This window comes from Oryza glaberrima, chromosome 2, assembly GCF_000147395.1.
Source record: "Oryza glaberrima chromosome 2, OglaRS2, whole genome shotgun sequence".
Taxonomy (NCBI): domain Eukaryota; kingdom Viridiplantae; phylum Streptophyta; class Magnoliopsida; order Poales; family Poaceae; genus Oryza; species Oryza glaberrima.
The window spans coordinates 16,225,353-16,243,775 of record NC_068327.1 but is presented as its reverse complement, the minus strand read 5'-3'; the positions used below and the strand labels follow the sequence as shown (position 1 = coordinate 16,243,775).

At 39.8% G+C, this 18,423-nt stretch overlaps 2 protein-coding genes across 3 annotated transcripts; one reads left to right on the top strand and one right to left on the bottom strand.

Annotated features, from left to right (window-relative positions):
• Positions 1 to 1,634: 1,634 nt before the first annotated feature.
• Positions 1,635 to 10,091, top strand: LOC127762749 (polyadenylate-binding protein-interacting protein 4-like). Of its 2 annotated transcripts, none has more exons than XM_052287231.1 (15): positions 1,635 to 1,935; positions 3,129 to 3,275; positions 3,352 to 3,504; positions 3,647 to 3,777; positions 3,982 to 4,166; positions 4,841 to 5,018; positions 5,288 to 5,470; positions 5,815 to 5,927; positions 7,000 to 7,069; positions 7,156 to 7,189; positions 7,812 to 8,089; positions 8,199 to 8,330; positions 9,010 to 9,099; positions 9,529 to 9,588; positions 9,675 to 10,091. In XM_052287231.1, the coding sequence occupies exons 2-15, from the start codon at positions 3,134 to 3,136 to the stop codon at positions 9,705 to 9,707; spliced, it is 1,782 nt and encodes a 593-aa protein (XP_052143191.1). In that variant the 5' UTR covers positions 1,635 to 1,935; positions 3,129 to 3,133; the 3' UTR covers positions 9,708 to 10,091. The 2 variants fall into 2 exon arrangements, with proteins under 2 accessions (XP_052143191.1, XP_052143192.1); XM_052287232.1 differs by having other exon boundaries at positions 1,636 to 1,935; positions 9,535 to 9,588.
• Positions 10,092 to 13,112: 3,021 nt separating this feature from the next.
• Positions 13,113 to 18,027, bottom strand: LOC127764501 (calcineurin B-like protein 6). Its single transcript, XM_052289384.1, has 8 exons — positions 17,660 to 18,027; positions 16,411 to 16,493; positions 15,044 to 15,103; positions 14,290 to 14,398; positions 13,857 to 13,909; positions 13,611 to 13,691; positions 13,354 to 13,466; positions 13,113 to 13,167 (listed from the first exon to the last, which is right to left on the bottom strand). Exons 1-8 carry the CDS (start codon positions 17,793 to 17,795, stop codon positions 13,113 to 13,115), a joined length of 690 nt encoding a protein of 229 aa, XP_052145344.1. The 5' UTR covers positions 17,796 to 18,027.
• Between the last annotated feature and the right edge of the window lie 396 nt (positions 18,028 to 18,423).

The window sequence follows — 18,423 nt, the reverse complement described above, 5'->3', positions numbered from 1 at the left end:
GCCAAACATGTCTAAAGAAACCAACATGTTGTTAAGGGGCTCATCCATCTATGCTCACCAAATTGAGGCTTGTGTTGTATTCCTACATTTCATATTTATATGTCTTTTGGTTTGGGGCAAGTTTGTAGAAACACATAGTATCATCTATAATATCAAATTAATTATATTAAACCACCATTGAATATATTTTATAGTATATTTTTTAGTGTTGAAAATATTTGCTACATTTTTCTATGAACTTGGTCTTACCTAGGATAGACCCAAGACATCTGTAATATGGAACGGAGGGAGTACCTTGTCTCGCAACTAACATATTTGGTTGATTTCCTTGAAAAGAAGACACATTGGGTTAATTCATCACAATAGTTGGGGATTTGCCATATACCATTATGAAAATTGAAGGTTGGATAATATTATGTGAATTTTAGAGCTCTGAGAAAACAAGTGCCATCTTCTTCTTTTCATCAAAACAGTATGCCACAAACACAAGAGAGATGGACATCAGCGAAAATTTGTGTGGTGAGATACAGAGGATGAGCACACAAAGGTGACAAAATGGCCTACTTGTTTCAACTTTAAATTATAAGCCAAATCAATTTTTTAATTTTTAAAGCTTGAGGATTTTTACTTGTCTTATTAGCAATCAAATCAGAAGAAGGCACCACAAATGATGAATGAAACCCCTGAATTTTCCCTAAAAATCGAATTCAAGGGAGGCAACTTAGCTCAACATGCAAAAGGGAGCAAAAACATTCAAGACAAAAATATTAAACGGTAAGAAAGAATACTGCCATACGAAATAACATGGTACACTATGAACCAAAGTTGATCGCGAATATACCACTAGTCAAAACCAAGGTGGATCCATCCATGAGTAAGCCATGGGATGGCTCAGTCTATTTTAGATTATATTTGTATTAGCATGCTTGATAATTCTATTAGTGGTAGACGATATACTTATCAATAGTGAGCCGCTCGTGGTGACTTCGTCAAATTTAAGATATGTCTTTTTAGAGGTGCTTATAAGGGGTATGGTATGTGTTTATAGGGATAAGTGCACGAGTTTATGTGAACATTTATGTTTGTACTGTTTTTGTTTAATAAATATGCCCAACTAGTCCAATTCCCTGAGGCATAGTTTATTTGGTGTTGAATTTGACATGATAGAAGTAGTGGTTTTGCTGAAAACGGATGAGTATTTTAGTGAGCTATGGGTAGTTTTCTCAAATTTTCAAAAGAAAAAAAGAGAATACAGTATATATTTCGTATTTTTATCACGTGCAATGACACGGCTAGCGTACAGGTTAAAACGTGTCGGAATCGTCAGCGCAAGAGATTCCACTTCAGAACGAACCCGAATACACTTCCAGAAGAAAAAGAAAAAAAACCAAAAAAGAAAAGGGGAAATGGAAACAGAGAAGCTGCTGCGATCGGCGTGTGAATCTTCCAGGCGCCCGGCACGTGCCGCCCACACACCCCACAGCCGAACGACACGAGCCGCGTAGCCCGACGACCCACCGCGACCTGACCTAGCACGCAACAACGCAACGCGACCCACCCCCCACCAAGCCAGGCGACGCGACGAGTCAGCTCAGCTCGCGCCCGCGGAGCCAAACACCAGAAGAAAAAAAAAAAAACTCCTCCTCGCCTCGCGCGGACCATCGATTCGCTCGGTCTTTCGCCTCCTCCTCCCTTTTGCCTTTGCCTCCCTCACCGCGGCGGCTGCGGCGGCGAGCACCACCCACCCCCTCTCCTCTCCCCCCCTCCCGCCGCCCGGAGCTTAAGCTAGGGTTTCCACCGCCCGAGCCTGCGCTCCCTCCGTCGCCGCCGCCCGCCCGCCTTCCCGCTCGCCCGCTCGCGCGCCGCTTCCGGTTCCCCACGCGCGCCGATCCGGCGGTGACCCCCCCGAAACCCTAGGGTTTCTCCGCGGCGCAGGTAACAGCCACCGTCTCTTCTCCCGCCCTCCTCCCTCTCTCCCTCTCTCTCTGCTCGTTCGGTTGGATCGGGGATGGGGGGCGGGCGCCTCGCCTCGCCTCGTTCCCGCGTTGGACCCTAGGCGCGTAGATCTGAGGCGCGATCCGCCCCGGGGCTCGCGGGAATGCCGTTGCTTCGGTCGGGTTCCGCCTGTTTCCGCCTGCCGCGAGCTGTTTTTGTCCGCATCTGATGCATTTGGTACCTGTATTATCACCCCGGGGGGGGGGGGGGGGGGGGGGGCAATGTGCTGTTGTAGCTCCGCGGGTTGTTTCGGCTGCGTGCAAGCGGTTCTGGTTTCCGGGCTGCAGCTAGCGGCCAAAGTGTAGCGTGGTAGAAGCGTTGCTAGTAGTACATATTTGATTTGTGTTCATAAATATCTTGTTATGATGTTAGCTTCTATCCAATCCAAATAATGGAGCTCCAGTATATATTTGTGTTTCCCAAGAGTGTGCGTTGCAATTCATTTACTGGCATGTTGTACTGTTACGGTATGCAATAGCTGTGGTCATACATTCTTGAGGTGAAACCAGCTTTCCTGTGGCTACTACTGATTTGGTGGTCTATTTGTACTCGTCGCTTCATTATTCGTTCACCTAGCACAATCATATGGATTCATAACAGAATCTCACAATAATAAGTTTGGGAGAGGAAGCTACTTTTCACATGTTATTGAGTAGGATTTGCAATCATTTTATGAATTTCTTATTGTTGGGCCCTATTGATTTTTTAGCTCACCCTGTTCCTGTACGTTCACTCTTGGGATGCCAAATGAGTTATGGGCAATTTCATTTTAGTTAGAATTTTGTACCCTTTGCCATGGCCTGTCTGCTACATATCTTGTTAGTTTGATTGGAATTATGTTAACATTTGACCCAGAGGCACTTAAAAATGGAAGGAACCTCTAGAAAATTGCTCATTATGATCTCTAGATGATTAGATGTAATACTAGAGTACTAACTACTACTGTGCTTTTAGAGTTAACATGAAGATAGGACATCAACATTTTAAGCATGCTGGATCAATTTGTGATAAGTAATTAGTTACCAATATAATGTTTGTGCGTGCTATCTACACATGTTCATTTTGCATTCAACTCAATCTTGAATTTCTTTTGATCCTTATGTAAATTTAAACTTTTGTGGTGGTTCATGCAGGAGCTATGAATCACCCACAGCAAACTATGCCTCCTAGGGCTTCTGCCAATGGATTTCCCCATCGGAAGCTTGACAGGGAGGGTAGTGGAAGGCATGACAATAAAACACAGTTGCTGAGATCTTCATCTGGTGGTTTTAGTGGTGCAGGTAAACCTCATGTCTTACTTTATTTGTTTTGTATTTGTTATTATGCTGCATGGATGACGTTTTCATTTGTGTTTAGAAAATGGAGGCAAACTAGGACATGGAAGCCCTTCAAGGGATCGACTAATATATGTTTTGACACAACTTATTGGACATCATGTGGATGTGCATGTGAAAAATGGCTCTATTATCTCCGGAATCCTACATGCAACAAACTCTGACAAAGACTTAGGTAACAAATCTCGCTTCCATATGTTATCTGGCATTACTTTTGAATCCTTTTATTTTCTTTTGGCATATCCTGGTACTATACTGATTAGAGGGAGCAAGTGTGATATTTTTTTTGGTCATAACTCTTGAGAGTGTTTTTGTAGGAGTTATCATGAAAATGGCACAGGTGATAAAGGATGGTTCTGCCAGGGGACAGAAAAGTGCAGCTGATGTTGTAAAGAAGCCTGAGACTATGATAATACCAGGAAGGGAGCTTGTCCAAATTCTTGCCAAGGTATTATCCCCCACCGTTGTCTTGCTTTTCTGTTTATGTTCTCACCCAAAAATTTATATAACTGCCATTATTGATACTTAGTTTGTTTGATCACTGGTTTTTGTGAGTAGCAAATATGTTCCTTTTGATTGCTATCCGATTTCTCATGATCCATTGTCCAGTTTATGCTTTCTTATGTTGTGACTATTTGTCATGAACTTTCAGGATGTAGCACTTGGTGGAGATGAGCTGCCAAAAGGTCCTTCTCAAGAAAAAAGGAAGGACTTAATGATAGACTCTGCGATTTCTCGCTCTCATTATCCTGAGGAGAGGGAGCTTGAGCGCTGGGCACCGGATGAAGGGGATTCAGAGTGCATCGAATTGGAAAAATATGACAGAAAGGGGAACAGGTATGGCTACAAAGTTAAGATTTACAAGTCACATCAGTGAAAGTTGGATTTAAATCAAGGTGGTTGTGAAATAATCAATCACATTTAGAGATTGTTTGATGACTTAGTGATCATTAGCAATACCATCAGCTTCGACTACTTGTTTCATACTTATGCTATGTGTAGCTGGTTTCACAAGGGCCATAATAATGTTTTCAAGTTGTCCGACAAATCCTGATTAGTCGTGGTTAGTTGTCCTAGTCAGTACTAAGGCGACTTGGTTCTAACCGCGATTAATCGGAAAGTCGCCCTAATCGGTACTGAGGCGACTAGACTTGAGTTTCCACTTTGAAAACATTGATATAGTGAACACTAAATGTGATGTCAATCTACTTAAAAGGTTATACATGGGGAGTCAATATATGATTGTCAATGGTAAGCACTTTTTGTCAAGTTAATGTCCTATAATCCTCTTGCATCTGTTTGAATGGGAACTCTGCCAGAACATGTATGAACTTTCTGGTAACTTGCAAGGAACTGCGAACTAAGATTGAAATTATGTTGGAACTTTTCTGCTGATTCATTTCTCTATTAGATCCTTGGAAATTTTTGCTTGTAAAGTACTAGCTCCTCTGGGGATAATGTTCATATATTATACATGTTAGCATGACTATTAATAATTAATATGGTGCTAGGAGCTGGGACCAGTTTGAAACAAATGCAGCTTTGTTTGGGGTAAAGAGTACTTTCAATGAAGAACTTTATACCACAAAGCTAGAGAGAGGTCCTCACATGAGAGAGCTTGAAAAGCATGCTTCAAGAATAGCTAGAGAAATAGAGGGAGAAGATACAAAAGATATGCATCTTGCTGAGGTAAGCCTCTAGTCACTGGGCTTTCTGGTCCTTCAGTTTAGTAAAAATATGCATGTTTTCGGATACAAACACCTTCTCGCTAAAAAGTAAAAAAATGTTTCACTCTGTGCTCATTCTTATAATTTATTGCTTCTCTCTGTGTGTGTGTGCGTGTGTGGAACTAGTGGAGGGTGTAGAAAGTTTTAGCGACTGCATAAATATTAAAATAGAAACACATGTGCAACAGTTATCTTCGTAGTATATATAAAAATATGACATTATATTTGCAGGAGAGGGGTTTATATTTGGATGATGACTTTGACCATGATGAAGAGATAAAATATTCAGCGGTGCGCAGAGATACAGACAATACCAAATTTAAGTCATCTACAAATGTCTTGAGCAATACAAATCAAGTTGATTCACTCACCAGGGCAGGCAACACTAATCCCAAGGCTTTGTTATCAACTGCGGTAAGAGAGCGGAGTGGCCTTATCTGTACTATTCTCCATCTCTAAATAGGTGCTGCTTGAGCTGTTGGTCGTCCCCAATATATGAGTTATACCATTAGTTTTGAGAGCAATATTTAGTAGAATTACTTACCACTCCGTCCAAAAAAAAACACAAATCATTGGTTGTGACATAACCTAGTACAATGAATCTGGACGTCACATCCAATTCTTGGTTTGGTTTTTTTGGGACGGAGGGAGTATCTCAGCTTTTCTTTCTATTAACAAATATATTTTCTTACTACTATATGCAATATTTTTAAGCATGAAATCTTGTTTAAAACTTTGCTAATCTTCTTGGCACGCAGGATGAAGAATCATCTTCCCATTTATTTGGCACTGATTTGCCTGTCACTAACAATGTTAGCCAGTTAGTATCTCAGTCCCAGCTGAATAAACTTTTGCCCATTGATGAAAGCAGGTATATATACTTCTCTCCACATTTGCTGCAAATTTCATCTATCTAATCCATACACATAAATTTGCATGTTACATCTGCTTTATACATTGCAAGCTGCGATATGGTTCTGACATAAAATCGTGCTATTCGCTGGACATATGAGTTACTTTTGTGTACTTTTTAATGCTGAATCACTCGGAAGTTGTGTTGTATCATTAATCTTTTTCCAGGTGTGGTTGTGCTTTTTCTCTGTTCTTTACTCCATCTAGGGTTACAGAAAAAGAAAAGAAAAGCACGGACTCAACAGGCTAGAGCTCAAATTGAGCCCATCTGCTAAAACCTATTATCACAAACTTTTAAGTAACTCACTAGAAAGTGTAGTTTGTAAACTATCCATCACAATTACTAGCTGATTAGCACTAAGTAGCACATTTTTTATTGAGAGATTGGACATCGCGATCTTAAACTGAAGAAGTTTTCTTATTCCTTATGATAACCCTTACTACTTAATCTATAATTTTAGCAAGCCATTACAATCCTCAGTTCCATGATCAACCTCAAGTAGTTCCATCAGGATGCATGTTTTGGCATGATCTAGGAGCAAATGTTAATTGGCACTTCGGAAGCATTTTTTTTTTTGTGCACGCTGTTCTGTTTCCCAGTTCCTGGCCTGCCACGTGTGTGGATATAGCTACCTTTGGACTGTCTTTGAGGCCTTGAGGGATTAAGGTTGATGTGAAATTTAAATGAACAATGGTTGTAATTGGTAACGAGGAAGTAGGTGGAGAAATTAAATAAGATGGTTGTGATTGGTTGAGATGAAGAAGGTGGAGAAATTAAATGAGACTGTTGTGGTTGGTTGAGATGAGGGAGTAAGTGGAGAGGTAGCTATATTTTAGGACAACAGTAGTAGTTTCTTACAATTGAACCTCTGTGTTTAGGTTAAAATTTGGTACTTGTTTCCCCCCAAAAGAGGCCATTATGCATTATTCCTAGCTTCTCTATTTAGTTTGTGTTAATTGCAATAGGATGATATTGTGATGGTGATGGAAATATCATTGGTAGACTTTTGACACACTATTGTGAACCACAGGTCGGATGACAAACTGACCAAAGATAGCAGTGGTAATAGGGACACAAGCAATTTGCAAACTGAGAATATTGTAAGCTGCCTTCTGTGTTATCTTATTAACATGATTCATACACCATCTTTCTTCACATCCAACTTAAACCTTTTTCTTTTCTACAGATATCTGAAGGTGGCAGGTCATCGATTTCTGAAGGTTGGTTATAGATCTATGCATCAATTTGTCTTTATGGCATTTACTGTGATCATGTGTCATTAGCTAGAGACATTTTTTTTGTTGATTATCCTGATTTGTGTCCTTTTGTGGTAGTGTATTCCTTCTATGAGTTCTATGTATAGTTTGAATGTAAAGCCAAACTGAGTGCTTATACTTGGTTACAGTGCAGTTGTTATGAAGTCAAATGTTATCCGTATGTGTGTTTAGCTAGTAACACTTTGATTTAGTAGAATAATTCCTTCACTAGGTATCCATCCCTAGTTTACGGAATTGGATGATTGCTATGTTTCTGAATGAGAGGTTTCATGATTATTTAGTTACCTTTGAAGTTCGAACCAAATGAGGTGTCACTGAATTGAACAATTTAGCCCTGTAAAATTTTTTGAACACTAATCCTTTCAAAGCTATGTTGTAAAATTTAGTAAAAGTTTGCTTTATGTAAAGGTGCTATCTAGTGTTGTAAAATGATTTATGGTTAAGATCTTTAGTTTACAGATGAATCAGTGTTCTTATTAATTTCAGTTGTGTTATCTGCTTACACTTGATGATTTTTAACACAAGTTCTTCAACTGATGTTATGGTACTGTCCTACTCTTGTCAGACTTGGAAGTGCCATCTTCAAGCTCGCACGCTTCTGAGCCTTCATCATCTGGTCAAGCAAAGAAATCCTCAGAAAGTCTACCTGCAGATTCTTCTTTGTCTAGAAAAGTTCCTTCTTCGGGGGAATATGTGAATTCCTCCCAAAGACCTGGTAGTTCTACATCATCAACATCTGAGCGCATTGCTGCAAACTCAGTTGCATGTGCTCCAGGCTTGTCCCCGAGCTCTTCAATGGGTTCTCTTAGCTCAGAAAAATCATCTTTGAACCCGAATGCTAAGGTCTATCGTATACTACATCTGGCTGCTTTTGTGCATGGATATTGATAGGCATCTATTCCTCTGATCATTTGTGTCGCAAGGTCACTGACAACTGTTATTTCTAAACCAGGAATTCAAGCTGAACCCTAATGCTAAGAGTTTCACTCCATCAACTTCTGTGAGGCATCCACAACCTCCAGCATCTGATGGACCATACTACTATGCTAATAACATGCCTACAGCACCTCTTGGACCTCCAATGGTGAGTTCTTACTTTTTTTTATCTTTTTAAGAACTGAAAACAGTATTCAGACATTCAAAAATAGTGGTTTAATACTTAAATTATGGATGTAATTGCATATATGGTCTATTTTCTCAAGGCATTGTGGCACTGGTTTGTTGACAGAATGCATCATTTAAGCATTTAATTTGGCCTTCGTTTGGTTACCAAGTCCACCCATTTCTTGATGCAATAATCCTTACTGGATTCATTTCCTTTTCTTGATGCAACAACCATTTCTCATCATTAATTTTAAGAAGCGCGTGAACTGTTCTTGCTGACTAAGATTTTGTGGCCTTAAGTATAATCATTGAGTTTTGGTCCAGAAGCCTACATGAGTGATTTGTGGGTTTAAGGGAAACAATTGTTTCAGATACTTCGAAGTATGCTCTGATTCCACTGAATGTGATCATATAGTTCCCTGAAATGATTTATAGCTAATATTTCTGTTTCTTTTTTTTGTTTGTGGATCTAATGGATGGCACATTTATACTGTTGTGTACTTGTGTGATAACATCTACATACTATAATGTTCTTATTCTCTTAAGAAGGCTGTGGTTCCAGTTCCACTTTACATATTTCATTACATGGGCTATGTTTTTAAACTTATAAATTGTATGTATATGGTTTCCTTGCTGCATTTATATGAATGAAACTGCAGTTTCCACCGGCCTATGGTGGACAGCCTATGGTGTACAATGCTCAGCCTGGACCTTCGCCCCAAGGTTACATGCATCCTGCTGGGCCACAGGTAAGGAATCTTGTTGCTATGATTTCAATTTCAGTTTCTTTATATCTCCTGATGCCATGTGTTCACTAATGTTGCTATGATTTCAATTTCAGTTTCTTTATATCTCCTGATGCCATGTGTTCACTAATGTTTCATCTGATGTACTGTTATGATTACTGCTCTTGTCCCCCCCCCCCCCCCCCCCCCCCTTTTTACCATGCTTAAGAAGTTCTTGTTCAACCTCTTGTGACTATATGCGGTGCATTGTTTAAAAATTTGACCTTTTTTAATGCTTCTTTCAACTATTTTTTCATTCTTTACACGCTACTGACCTACGAGGAAGTTTTATCTGAACAGTTCGCATGGTGTGCATCTGTGGTCTTAGTTGTCAAATAAACAATGCAAAATATTGATTTCACTTATCGCTGGGCTTATACATGTTTTTTCAAGTTGCAGTATGGGCAGCAGATGATGATGGGGCAGACTCGTCCTGTTTATTATTATGCACCTGTAAGCCAATGTATCTGTATAATCATCAAAGCTTTGTACCTAATGCCCCCTGTTTCTGTTTAACATTCTTTCTTCTTTTTCCCCAGGAGATGCAACAATACAGAGGGAGAAACTTCTAGGTAGAAAATTTTGAACCGCTGCCATGTTTGAAAGTTGCAGCTATACCCGTCAAAGGGATGCTAACCAGACCAGACCGCTGTTGGGATGAAAAGAAGTGTGGCCATATAATCTCAAATCTCAAAACACCAACTGCGTGTTGCCAGGCCGGAGCACGCCATTGTTGCACAACCTGTGCTCAAGTCTGAAGCAGGTTAACTGGGATTTATTATTATTTGTTTCACAGACGTGGTGTTGTAAATTAAAATCGCTGGTCGTTTGTGACCCTTGAAATGGTCGGTATTCATAAACGTGTGTGACTGTTCTCTTTTTGTAAAATTCGTGTTTTATTTATTTGTCTGGCAGAAGATTTGGATGGGAACGATAGCCCTTATATTTTCTGTTTACATCACCTTTCGTGAGCGGATGGCTTCGCTTGCCGTGGCGGGCACTTGTTACTTCTTGATCGTTACTCCTTTTATGAGTACACGTTTCAGAAATCTGGTGCTGATGTTTATTCTTCAGATAATTGGCCACAACTAAAATTTGAATTTTGAAACTTAACCTATTGGCCACGGCAAAAATTTGAATTTTGGAACTTAATTTCAGAGTTGATTTTGATGTTTTCTTATTTTAGTTTATTTCTCTAGCATTAGCTTTGAAGGTTTATAATCAGCTGCTGTCAAAACGATTGGGCTGTAAGTTTACATCCTCAGCTCTCACCAAATGCCCGCGACTTAGGCTATATCTAAATCGCATCAGTTGATTGAAATCGTATGGAACATTCGTTTCAGTTCAAACGATCAATACAACGTTATTTTGCTGGTACCTTTTGTGACCAACAGCCCAAGTTTTCATACTGGTGTGCTTAACCACGAATGGTGATGGATTGACGGGGGCGGTAAGATCACAAATTACCTTTTTGCCTGATTGTTGATTTGCATAACAAAGCATGCAGTGTGGCGCTACTTTTGCCAGAGGAAAATGACTGGAGAAAACCTAGGGAGGAAGAGTGGTGTTGGTTTGGTGCAAACTGAAGGTAGATGGTGCATTCTATCTTCTTTCTCTTATTTTCCTGCCCTTTTAGGGCCTCTTCGGATTGAGAGATTTTTAGAGGATTTTCAAAGGAATAATGTAGATAGGAAATATTTCCTTTCCTTTTGTTTGGTTCAATGAATCAATCCAAAGGAAAATCAGAGCAAACATTCCTTTCCTGCGCAATCAATAGAGAAACAAAGGAAAATTAACATCCACAGGCAGCCCTAATGGGTGATCGATCGCCCTGGCAATGGGGGTAGCGATCAGATTCGCTACCCCCTCCCCGCTCCCTCCCTCCACCTGGTTTTTTTTTTTTGGCACCGCATTACTTTCCTATTTTAGTAAATTTATACACCTAAAGTTTATACACCTCAAGTTTACACATCTAAAGTTTAGAGACAAAGTTTATAAGTCAAAAGTTTATATATCCGATTCAAATTTAAATTTGAATTCAAATATTTTTTTATATATAGTATTTCTATACATCTAAAGTTTATACACCTAAAGTTTATAGACCTAAAGTTTATATACCCGTTTCAAATTTGAATTTGAATTATATCTGATTCAAATTTGAATTTGAATTTGAATTTGAATTCAAAATATTTTCTATATATAGTATTTCTATACACCTAAAGTTTATAGACCTAAAGTTTATAAGTCAAAAGTTTATATACTCGTTTCAAATTTGAATTTGAATTATATCCGATTCAAATTTGAATTTGAGTTTGAATTCAAATATTTTCTATATATAGTATTTCTATACATCTAAAGTTTGTATATAATTCAAATTTGAATCGGATATGTAAACTTTTGACTTATAAACTTTAGATGTATAAACTTTAGATGTGTAAGCTTTATATGTCTAAACTTTACGTGTACTATATATAAAAAATATTTAAATTTAAATTTAAATTTGAATCGAGTATATAAACTTTTAACTTATAAACTTTGGATCTATAAACTCTAGGTGTATAAACTTTAGATGTGTAAACTTTAGATGTGTAAATTTAAGATGTACAAACTTTAGGTGAAAAAATTTACTAAAATAGGAAAGTAATGCAGTGCCAAAAAGAAAACCACGTGAGGAAACAGAAAAAAAAAGCGGTGGAAAAGACGAGAGCAAGTGCACGAGCCTGGCAAAAAAAAAAAACGAATGAAAGCTGGTTGACGCGCTGAGATTCTAGCGGCTGATCGCACATTAGAGATATCGCGTGCTGTGGATGGGCTCTCGTGGGCCAAGCCCAATAGAAAAGAGGCTAAGAAAAACAAGAAAAGGCAAGTGGTGGCGGCAAGTGGCGGAAAGGGAAATCGATCGCTGCTCCTGTCGCCCAGCGATTGATCGCCCATTAGGAGTCTCGAACATCCACTCCTACCTCATTTTTTCCGTTTCCTTTGTTTTTCCTCTGTCTATCCGAACACATGTTTACCAATCCTATCTACAGAAATCCTGTGTTTTTCAATCCTCTGTTTTACACATGCATTCCTATCATATTCCTATGATTTTTCTATTCCTACGTTTTTACAATCCCATGATCCGAATAAGCCCTTAAATTCTTGTGCCCACCCAAAATAATCCTTGCATTCTCTGGACTCGTTCCAAATGCTCATTTTCCTTTTCATAAACGTAAGTGTTTTGAAACTTTTAGTATTTTTTTAAATCTTTCCTTCCATGTATGTCTGTGTTAAATAGTAAATGTGTAACTCTTGCAAATAAATGGCCCACATTAATTCCTACTTCCGTCTTTCAGAAAAAGAGGAAAGAATATCAAATTCACGTAATTTTGCAACAAAACTGCATGGAAGTTCCAAGCGGCTGAGGTGGTTCCTTTATCAATGTGTGCCTTGATGATGTGTTTCTTAAAAAAAATCACGCATAATGGCACCTTCCTCTTCTTTGACCAAGAAAGCACTTTTGCATATCCATGTTGTTGCATCGACATACTTAAGTTGTCATACTTTGATACATCCACCTGCTGCCGAGCTATCAGATCGGCATGCTCAATTTTGAAGCTAGCATAAATTACACGTACGGTCTCTGACTTGTATGGATGTACTATCTAGGTGTTAGTGAATTTATTTGCTTATTAAACATTAACATGAGCATGGTTATACATGACCACATAAAATATCTGGTTATCTGATGGGAATGTACAACTGCTGCCACTTGCTGCTTCTATTTTTCGATCATGTCAGGTTGGTAAGGCCACAAATTAACTTATCTAGCTAAAACTAAGCTAGGGAGGAGAGGGATGAACATCCAAGAGATGATCCCTGTTGTTGTACACTTGTGCTGAAGTATCATTACAAAAGAGTAAAGGCTAAGAAGAATAACACGACGACAATACGATCCCTTCGGAGCATTGCTTACTTGACCAGCTGGACTGTCAGGATTAGTCCTTCACTTGAGAGTGGAAGACAAACTCAGGAAATGTCATGGTGATATCTCTGCTCAAACAAATCATGCAACATCTTTGCAATTAGCATGAAGTAAAGCTAACACCATCACACCATCAAAATACACAACCAAAAGAGTCGATCAAATTATCATTCACTCGAGCAAAGTTTTCAAAAGAACATAGTGTACTTGAAAGGAAAACAAAAGAAAGGATCAACGTAGGAGAGTCTTACTACCCGAGGTAGGCCAGAGTCATGTTCTTCAGTAAACATGGATGGGCATTGACAAGTGCTTGCCACTCCTCGAAATCAATTTTCCCATCTTTGTTCGTATCTGCCTCCTCAAATGTCTTCAGATGACAGTGGAAAAAAATTTGCAGTTAACATTTCATTTGAGATAATTCAGTAAGTGTCATGTCTCAAAACTGCATCAGTTCTAACATCCCAAAGTAACTAAACTCAGAATTAAGGATAAAGAGCCATGAAATCTGCACCTTGTCAATGATGGTTTCTATGACCTGGTCTGTAAGGTTCAGATCTGATTCAGCCAGTGTGGCAACCATCATTTGCTTTAGCTAAGATTACACACAACTAAAATGTCTGATTAGTGACAAAACTAGTTCAATCCACTCTCAAACTTTCAAAACATTAAAGTGGCCAAGTACTAACAGAGCTCTAGCTCTTCTATAAGCTAGTAAGTAGTAACATATGGTGTGTGATAACTTGGTCAAGAAAAGTACCTCTGCTCTTTCAATAAAACCTTGATTCTTGGTATCGTACAACTGGAAAGAAACTGCAAAATGGTATAATTATTTAAGCTTGACTCATTGACAAACTATAGCATCAAGTAATAAAATGACAAATTGGACAACAATACAAATTGGAGTGTCTATGTAAATACTCAAATAGGAAACATGAACCTCTTGACTACAAGAAACTAAGAAGGACATCGTAAAATCAAGTTACTATTTTCTCATGCTGTAAAAGTTTTCTTTTGGAATTCAGTAGTATCATATTCGTGTTACCAAGTCAACAATTGTTAGCACTGAAAGTCTAAGTAGTCAAATTCAACAGTGTCAATCAGTTGAGAATGGACACAATAGTCTTTGCTTAAGGTTGTTCATTTCCTTCTAAAGTCACTAGACATGGACTATGGAACTGGTATCAACTTACAATCGATCTTGTCCTCAATGGGAGTGTCAGGATGGAAGATGGATAAAGCTACTGCAAACTCTTCAAATCCGAGAGCTTGTTCATGCTTCAAATCAAATAAATCAAATACCTACAAAGCAAAATGGCAAAAATATCAAAGTTAGAAAAACAGCCAATCCACTCCTTTGTCCATACATACATATTGATAACATCATCTGTGTTCGTTTTAGCCGATTGAAGAGAAAGACCTCTAAACGGTAAACGGTGCATTTTTGTTAAAAAAAATCCGAAAGTTGTTTTAAAAAGTCACATTAATCATTTTTTAAGTTTACAATAATTAAAATTTAATTAATTATATGCTAATGGTTCACCTCATTTTACAAATCTTCTCAATCTTCTTCAACCATCTCCTTTGAAATACTAGTACTGAATCCTACGTGTCCTAAGTCCTACATGTAAATAAATACTACTTCCCCCGTTTCATATTATAAGATATTCTAGCATTGAGCACATTCACATAGATGTTAATGAATATATACACATATATATCTAGATTCATTAATATTTATATGAATGTGGGCAGAATGTCTTATAATATGAAACGGAGGGAGTATGAGATATCTACACTTTAGAACATTTTAGATTATGACACATGTGGCATACTAAAGAGCTTATTTATTTACACGAGGACCAAAGTACAAAAATCCTCCAGTTTATTCTAGGTGAATTAAGGAAGAATGAAAAAGCTCATCAAAGCATACAAGTGTATACGTACCCGATCAGTAAACATGGTGCCTCCCTTTTCAGGACCAAATACTCTCAAGTTGAACTCTTCCTGCAAATCAAATTAAAACACTATTAGTTACACAGTGATGCAATTAAATACCGATATGACGAAGAAAACGCAAGACACATGTTTGGTGTTTCTTCAAAACTAACAGAGTGATCAGGCAAAGATAGATGAAGAAAATATTAGGCAGCTTCAATTTTGGACCTATATAATTAGTTGAGAGAATCTCTTATATGTCAGTCAAAATTACCCAGCTTCCTTATATGCTACTGAAAAAGTTACATTTCCTTCTATGCCGTTGGGTTTCAATTTTTATCCCTTTAGTGCCACTACCATTAGACTACTGTTAAGTTGGTGTTAAGTAGGCCATGAAAAGACACTAGTGCCCTTGTTCCCTCTGTTTTTTTTTCTCAGGTTCCTCTCCCTCTCGTTTATGTTTTTTTCACCATCGTGCATATTCCATCACCGAGACACTGACTAACTGAGCTAGCTCCTGTAGTCCCACACTTCCACTACTGTGTGACATCGCGTTTGCTCCTCTCCATGCATACCAGAGAAGTTGCTAATATCGGTGAACCACCTCCACAAGCTCTGCTAAACAAGCTTCCGTAATTAACCGTAGGCACACATTTAATTATCCTTGATTGCAAGCTTGCAGTCATTTGATGTAACCATTGGCACACATTTAATTTGCATCAAGGGCACATATATACTAGAACATGAATTAACTATCGGCACACTTTAATTATTCTTGATTTTAGCTTGCAGTCATTTAACTAATCATCTTGATTCGCTGGGAGACCAAGGATGAAGAGAGTGCTAGGCACATTTCAGATCATTAATTAGTGATAGCATGGATTGAAGAGTGAGGGTAATACAGGTATAGGAAGAAAAATCTAACATGTTAACTCACTTAACGGGAGCTAGGGTCAACTGACTTGACGGTGGTGGCATCAAAGGGATGAAAACTAAAACTCAGTGGCATAAAAGGAAACGTAGCATTTTCAATGGTATATAAGGGAAATGAGTAATTTTAAGTGGCATATAAGGAATTTTCTCTAATTGGTTTGGCAAGAAATCAAATACTAACTATTCATTGGTAACATTAAAAAATAATCATTGAACGGCCGAGGCTTCGTAATCGATTGAGATTAGTGAGCCATCGCATGCAGCGAGTAGACATAGACATTATTCATTCATGTGTATTTAATTTCCGTTTGATGTGTACCATCGAGGGTGAACAAATGCATATGCATGCATGCTTCAAGATATGTGTAAACCAAATAATTAATAATTCTAGTAATCAACATGCATTTGTAATCTAGTTAAACATGATACACACGCGCGCGTACCTTGTTGATCTTGCCATATTCGATGATGGCATCATCAATCCTTTTGAAAAGCTCATATAAGGCTTCAATCTCGTTGACGGTAACTAAAAAGAAAGAAGAAAAAAAAATAAAACAATAATTCTAGTAATCTAGTACAACATTTTTTATCTAATCTACTTATTTAATAAGGCCCTGTTTGTTTCAGCTTAAAATTATTATAATCTAAATTATTGAACTAGATTACTATAAACTGAATTATAATAAGCCAACATATAATAAGCTGCGAGCTATTTGTTTTCCTAGATTATAAGCTGTTTGTTAGTTGTTCGCTACCCAATAATCTAAAAAAGAACCTTTAAAGTGGATTACTAGATTATAGTAATCTGACTTATAGATTATAATATTCTATCGTAAGGGCAGATGCAGTGCGTCGTCAAAATTTGAGGAGCCTCGCATGCCACCTATGCAGGAGAACGCCCGAGAACAATACTCCACAGTGCATATTTTTTTAAGTGGGGCCCACCAATCTTTATTCCCTTTTACTTTTCATCTACCCTCTCTCTATCCTCTAGTCTTCGTTCCCACCAAAGAAAGTCATTGAACCATGAACTCCTCTCCACCGACGGAATCAGCAAGGCGGTGACCGGAGCGACGGGTGGGCGGCCCAAGCAGCGAGCGAGCGGAGCGCCGGGGCGGCGGTGAGCTCGTCCTCGCACGGCGCCGAGCGGAGCGCCGGAGCGGCGGCGCGGTCGTCTTCGCGTGGAGCCGGGCGGAGCAGCGGCGAGCTCGTCCTCGCGCGGAGCCGGGCGGAGCAGTGGCGCGTCGGCGAGCCCCAGCCGGCGCAGATCGAGGGGTGGCGCAGCTGGCGAGCCCCGGCCGGCGCCGATCGGGGGGCGGCGCGGCCGGAGCCGCCGCTCCTTTCTCCTGGTCGGCCCCGCCCTCCCCTCCTCGCTCCTCTCTCCCTCTCTCCTCTGGCACGTGTGGGTCCCACCGGCTGAGACGAGGAACTTGTAGCCAAAACTTGCTCCGCGTTCTTTAGGATTCCGCGCGAATTGCTGATGTGGCACCGAATATTCGGTTCTTGGGTGCGAGGCTGAACACCACCTCGGTGTGTTGTAAACGCCCTAATAAGCTATATGTTTATTTTAGCTTATTCCTAATAATCCAGATTATAAGGATCCTAAGCTGAATTAAATAGGGCCTAAGTATAAACGCACCTCGACGGGACAAGATCTAATTAAAAAAAATAAAAATTAACGTGGATGCTTACATATGGTTTGGGCGGTAAGAGCTTCCGGGTTTTTGGGGCCGTCCTCGTTGGTGTAGCTAGGGATAGGGTTACAGCACCTCATCACCAACCCGGCCATATCAGACAGCCACTGCGCTATCGCCGCCGCCGCCGCCATCTCGCTCGCACACCAATTAATCAATCTCAGACTTGAATTGGTCGGTGGAATTACTCTCGGAAGATGAAGAATTTTATGGCTAGCTTGAGTCGACTAGAGAAAGCATCACCGGCGGAACGGATCGGAGGACGGATTTATGGGAGGTTTCTGCCGGCCAGAGGATCCGGTGCAGCAGTTATAATACGGCCGCGGAATTGAAGCAGCAGCCAAAGACGGAGTCCAGTAGCCGCCCGATTCCGAAGCCGAAATCTCCAACTACCGAACGCTCGCGTCGCGCTCTTTCGCAATCTGTTCTTTCCTCTAGTGGTTAACAGGTCCGATTCCCCTTATTCCCCTTCTCCCTTTCTCGTTGCCCTCTCTTCCTATCACTCCAGCGGAGGGGGGATAGATGGTGAGGTCTTCGGGAGCGTCGACGACCCTCCATCGCCGTCGTTGACCATCCTCTCGGAGACGTGAAGGCGGAAGGCGAGGATGGTGAAGTTAGACGGACAGGTCTAGGGGTTTTGCGGCAACGGCTCATCATCGTGTTCCTTTGTCGCCGGTATTTCCCTCAACGTCTAGCTCCCTCCTACGGTGAACTTGCTACCATGCAGCGACGATTTGGGGGGCTATCTCGACGATTTGGTTT

Bases quoted from the DNA above. Each gene is read 5' to 3' on its own strand.
- LOC127762749 (XM_052287231.1), top strand. From the start codon at position 3,134: ATGAATCACCCACAGCAAACTATGCCTCCTAGGGCTTCTGCCAATGGA. The intron at 9,100-9,528 runs GTAAGGAATCTT...TGTTTTTTCAAG, and splicing joins TGCATCCTGCTGGGCCACAG to TTGCAGTATGGGCAGCAGAT. The intron at 9,589-9,674 runs GTAAGCCAATGT...CTTTTTCCCCAG, and splicing joins CTGTTTATTATTATGCACCT to GAGATGCAACAATACAGAGG.
- LOC127764501 (XM_052289384.1), bottom strand. From the start codon at position 17,795: ATGGCGGCGGCGGCGGCGATAGCGCAGTGGCTGTCTGATATGGCCGGG. The intron at 14,399-15,043 runs GTACGTATACAC...TTTGCTTTGTAG, and splicing joins GCACCATGTTTACTGATCGG to GTATTTGATTTATTTGATTT. The intron at 13,467-13,610 runs GTGCAGATTTCA...TGTCATCTGAAG, and splicing joins TAGAAACCATCATTGACAAG to ACATTTGAGGAGGCAGATAC.